Source organism: Astyanax mexicanus, chromosome 2 (assembly GCF_023375975.1).
Source record: "Astyanax mexicanus isolate ESR-SI-001 chromosome 2, AstMex3_surface, whole genome shotgun sequence".
NCBI classification, from domain to species: Eukaryota; Metazoa; Chordata; class Actinopteri; order Characiformes; family Acestrorhamphidae; genus Astyanax; species Astyanax mexicanus.
Genome location: NC_064409.1, coordinates 28,687,501 through 28,690,861, shown reverse-complemented (window position 1 = coordinate 28,690,861; position 3,361 = coordinate 28,687,501). Strand labels below are relative to the sequence as shown.

Here is a 3,361-nt window from a genome sequence, read left to right as displayed (position 1 = left end):
TCCCTCCCTATCACAGAAACAGTGCACTATTTACCACTGGTTAACACACAATATAGTGCACTATTCCTGTGATAGGGCGTGATTTAGAACGCAGACCAGTGCTCACGTACAGCGTTTAACAGCAGAAATGAGAGGCTGAGGAGGAGAATACAGGGAGAGGGAGCTGTGTCGAGGTTCCCTGTGCGATATGCGTCTCCAGAAGCTGATCTGGTATTAAAAAGCTCATTTGAAAGCATATATTTTCTGTAAATTATTAAATTATGTAAAATGTTAATTTCTTACATTAAAAATATTCATGTTATGAACAACATGTTTCTGAACGAAACATACAGTACTGTGCAAAAGATTTAGGCACCTGTGGGAATTTCAGTAAAGAAAAAGCTTCTTGCAGTAAGTGTTTATTAGCTCAGTAAAACACTTGTATTACAATGAATACAAACAGCGATTTTACGAATAGCAGAGCTTTTACAGCCCTGTTCTCCTTAAAACATCCCCTAATCTCCCCTCCTCATCTGAGTTATTTCTCATCATATCAACACCTGGTTTGGTAAATTGGTAAATCAGGTGAGTTGCTGACGGAATTGAACATAATATACACATGCTGGCTGAGGAGCATCCACGAGAAATCTGGAATCTCTACACTTTGTTCTTCAGCTCGGATCACAAGATACAACATACTTAGTTAAAAATGAGAATTCCTTGTCATGTTTTACTGTATTTATGTTTATGTGCATCTGTTCAAATCATATGTGGTGCTTTTTCCCAGTAAAAACACTCATATTTCTGAGATAAATGGATTAGTGTAATTTACTTTGGTGCCTAAAACGTCAGCAACAGTACTGTATATTATACATGTGGTTTGAATTAATCTAATACCAAAAGTGTCTGCCAAAACCTATTTTTTTCTTCTAAAAACGTAGCATACTGTTTCATGGTTTGGAGTTATATTATATAATTTACAGTATATATATCGTAGAGCAGAAGATTCAGTATAAGGGCATGCTGAAGAGTTTGTTTACTTTGACTCGGCAGTGCTTATGTACATAACCCCATATTCCTTACACCGTAGTGGTAAATACGGTAATTGCGGAGTGATGTGAACGCTGCACCAGAGTTGTGTGGTGACGTGTCTCAGGGTTTTAGCGAGGCTGTTAGCCGGCTAGCTGGTCCTAGCAACACAGAGCAGTGTTTCTGTTAGCGCTGTTTGCAGCCCGCTCTAAACACCAAACACCAAAACCAACGCCTTCATCCAGCGTAAGTTGATTTAATGTGTGGGTGTAGTCAGTGAGGGTAGTCTGTTCTGTGACTTTCTTCGTTATGCACGAGTGGCTTTTACAAATCGGAGTGTTTTTTACATGGCGTAGTGTTAGCTGTGTTAGCTATGCTAGTCTTTATGTCAGTCTGAGATAGGCCTCCCGAGCTGCCTTAGTTAACTGCGCTTACTGAAGCGAATGTGCTGTGTATACACATGACTATGACCACGGCTGCGTTTTAATTAGCAAGTTAACTGGTGTGTTAAACTGGTGTGTTAAAGCTGCTGTTCTTCAACAAACACCGGAGATCATGTCGGCTTGTGTTGAACTAGTTAAACATTCTCTGTAGAGCGGACACTTTATCTGACTGCTCACCGATGAGGCGGCCTTATAATACTTTCCTAATATAATATATAATATGTTCTTTTGATTCTGTTTTCTCAGCATGGTGACAGACGTGCAGCTGGCTATTTTCGCCAACATGCTTGGAGTCTCCCTCTTCCTGTTGGTGGTGCTGTACCACTACGTAGCTGTGAACAATCCCAAGAAAATCGAGTGATTTTCCTACGGAGAAAACTGCTAAGGTAATCACTGAGCTGAACAAACATATATATACTCACTCATACTCACTCACACATTCTCTATCTCTCTCACATTCACACACAAGCTGCGGTCCAATCTGAAGGCAGCTGCCTACGTAGTCATTGCCTTCAAAGGCAGATCCCTCGTTCGGCAGCATTTTCACCCATCTTATAAGGATCTTATAAGGCAGCGCGTTCGGGACACGCTCTGGAGTCAGCATACGCCATCACGTCTAGCGCGCTGTGCTCCTGAGCTGTTTACAAATAACTAAAGTTAATGATCACTTACCTCGGGAAAATTCTCAATTCAGCGGCAGCTATTTCTCTTTTACTCATCCAAATATTACAGATAAACTTAAATATTCCTGATTTACTTTAATTATACTATTTTCCTCACTTCATACTCAGAGTATGGTCAGTTTTATTTATGTATTTAATTTCTTTTTGATTAGATGCTTTGTAGAAATGCATTAGTAATGAAACCATAATATAATAAATATTCTGTATAAGCCATCCGAGCTAAATTATCAAACTAAGCTACGTTTCACACAATAGTACATTCATACACAGTCAGCTAATTAATTTTTTACCTTTTAGTTGCATAAAACACAAACATAACATGATTCATAAACTTTTAAAATTTAAAAATTTACCCATACCCACTTTGTTGAGATGTGATACAATAAGCATACTGACAATAAAAAACACAACAAGCAAAAATAATGTTTAGAGAGAAAACTTTATTAAATTCAAAGGAAAAAAAACAATTCATAATGTGAGCTAACGCTGCCTCCAGCCGGTCTGACCAGAGTTCACCTGAGTTATCCTGGCCCACGTTCATCCCTGTGAACAAAATAATCTGAATTAGTAACAGTGGTTTATGGAGAAGACGCTCATAATTCCACTATTTACACATGAAATCATGTGTTACAGGTTACTCTACAGTTATTCCCTCCAACAATTAAACTATTTACACATTAAATCACTCAGTTATACGTAACAGTTACTTAGAACAGTTAAACGTTTTATACTGGACGGCCAGGTTATCTTTGTTTCCTAGCGGGGTTTTTTCGCAGCGCTCCAGCCATGTTTGGTACTCTGTAACTTGCCCAGATACGTGTTAGCTTACCCAGTAAATTAGCGCAATAAGCTAACGGTAGCTTTAGCTGGTCAGGTCTTACATTAAATAAAGTACAGGCGAAAACAACACTGGAAAACAGTCTAAAATATGCTAGTTTGATAAACACATGCAACAGTGAGTGGAAACACATGAGAATTACTTAAATTTGTACACAAACTCTCTTGCAGTGCCGGCTCCGTCCGCCATGTTTTACTTATCATATTTTTATGTTTATTATCATATTTATTATTTATTAATATTTATTTGTTTTATTACATTCAATGTAATCATTTTTCACTATAAGAATAATTAATATTTACATATGCAACCTTTATCAATAGCAACTTAGGCTGAACTTTGAAGCTTAATATGCTTGTCAAAGTTATAATCTCTAGAATTTGGAATTG

The 3,361-nt window shown here is 37.7% G+C and overlaps 1 protein-coding gene across 3 annotated transcripts in view; it reads left to right on the top strand.

Moving 5' to 3' along the window:
• The first annotated feature begins 1,098 nt into the window (after window positions 1-1,098).
• The window catches only part of ost4 (oligosaccharyltransferase complex subunit 4 (non-catalytic)), a 7,188-nt gene continuing 4,925 nt past the window's right edge, over window positions 1,099-3,361 (top strand). Inside the window, exons 1-2 of one of the 3 annotated variants that reach the window (XR_007437952.1) lie at window positions 1,099-1,254; window positions 1,698-1,837. Coding sequence is in view for 1 of the 3 variants with exons in the window: in XM_049475096.1 (XP_049331053.1) it covers window positions 1,699-1,812 (114 nt within the window). In the remaining 2 variants the exon portion in view is untranslated. Of the gene's footprint in view, window positions 1,255-1,697; window positions 1,838-3,361 lie in introns of those variants that run through there. The other 2 variants (XR_007437953.1, XM_049475096.1) reach the window with 2 other exon arrangements.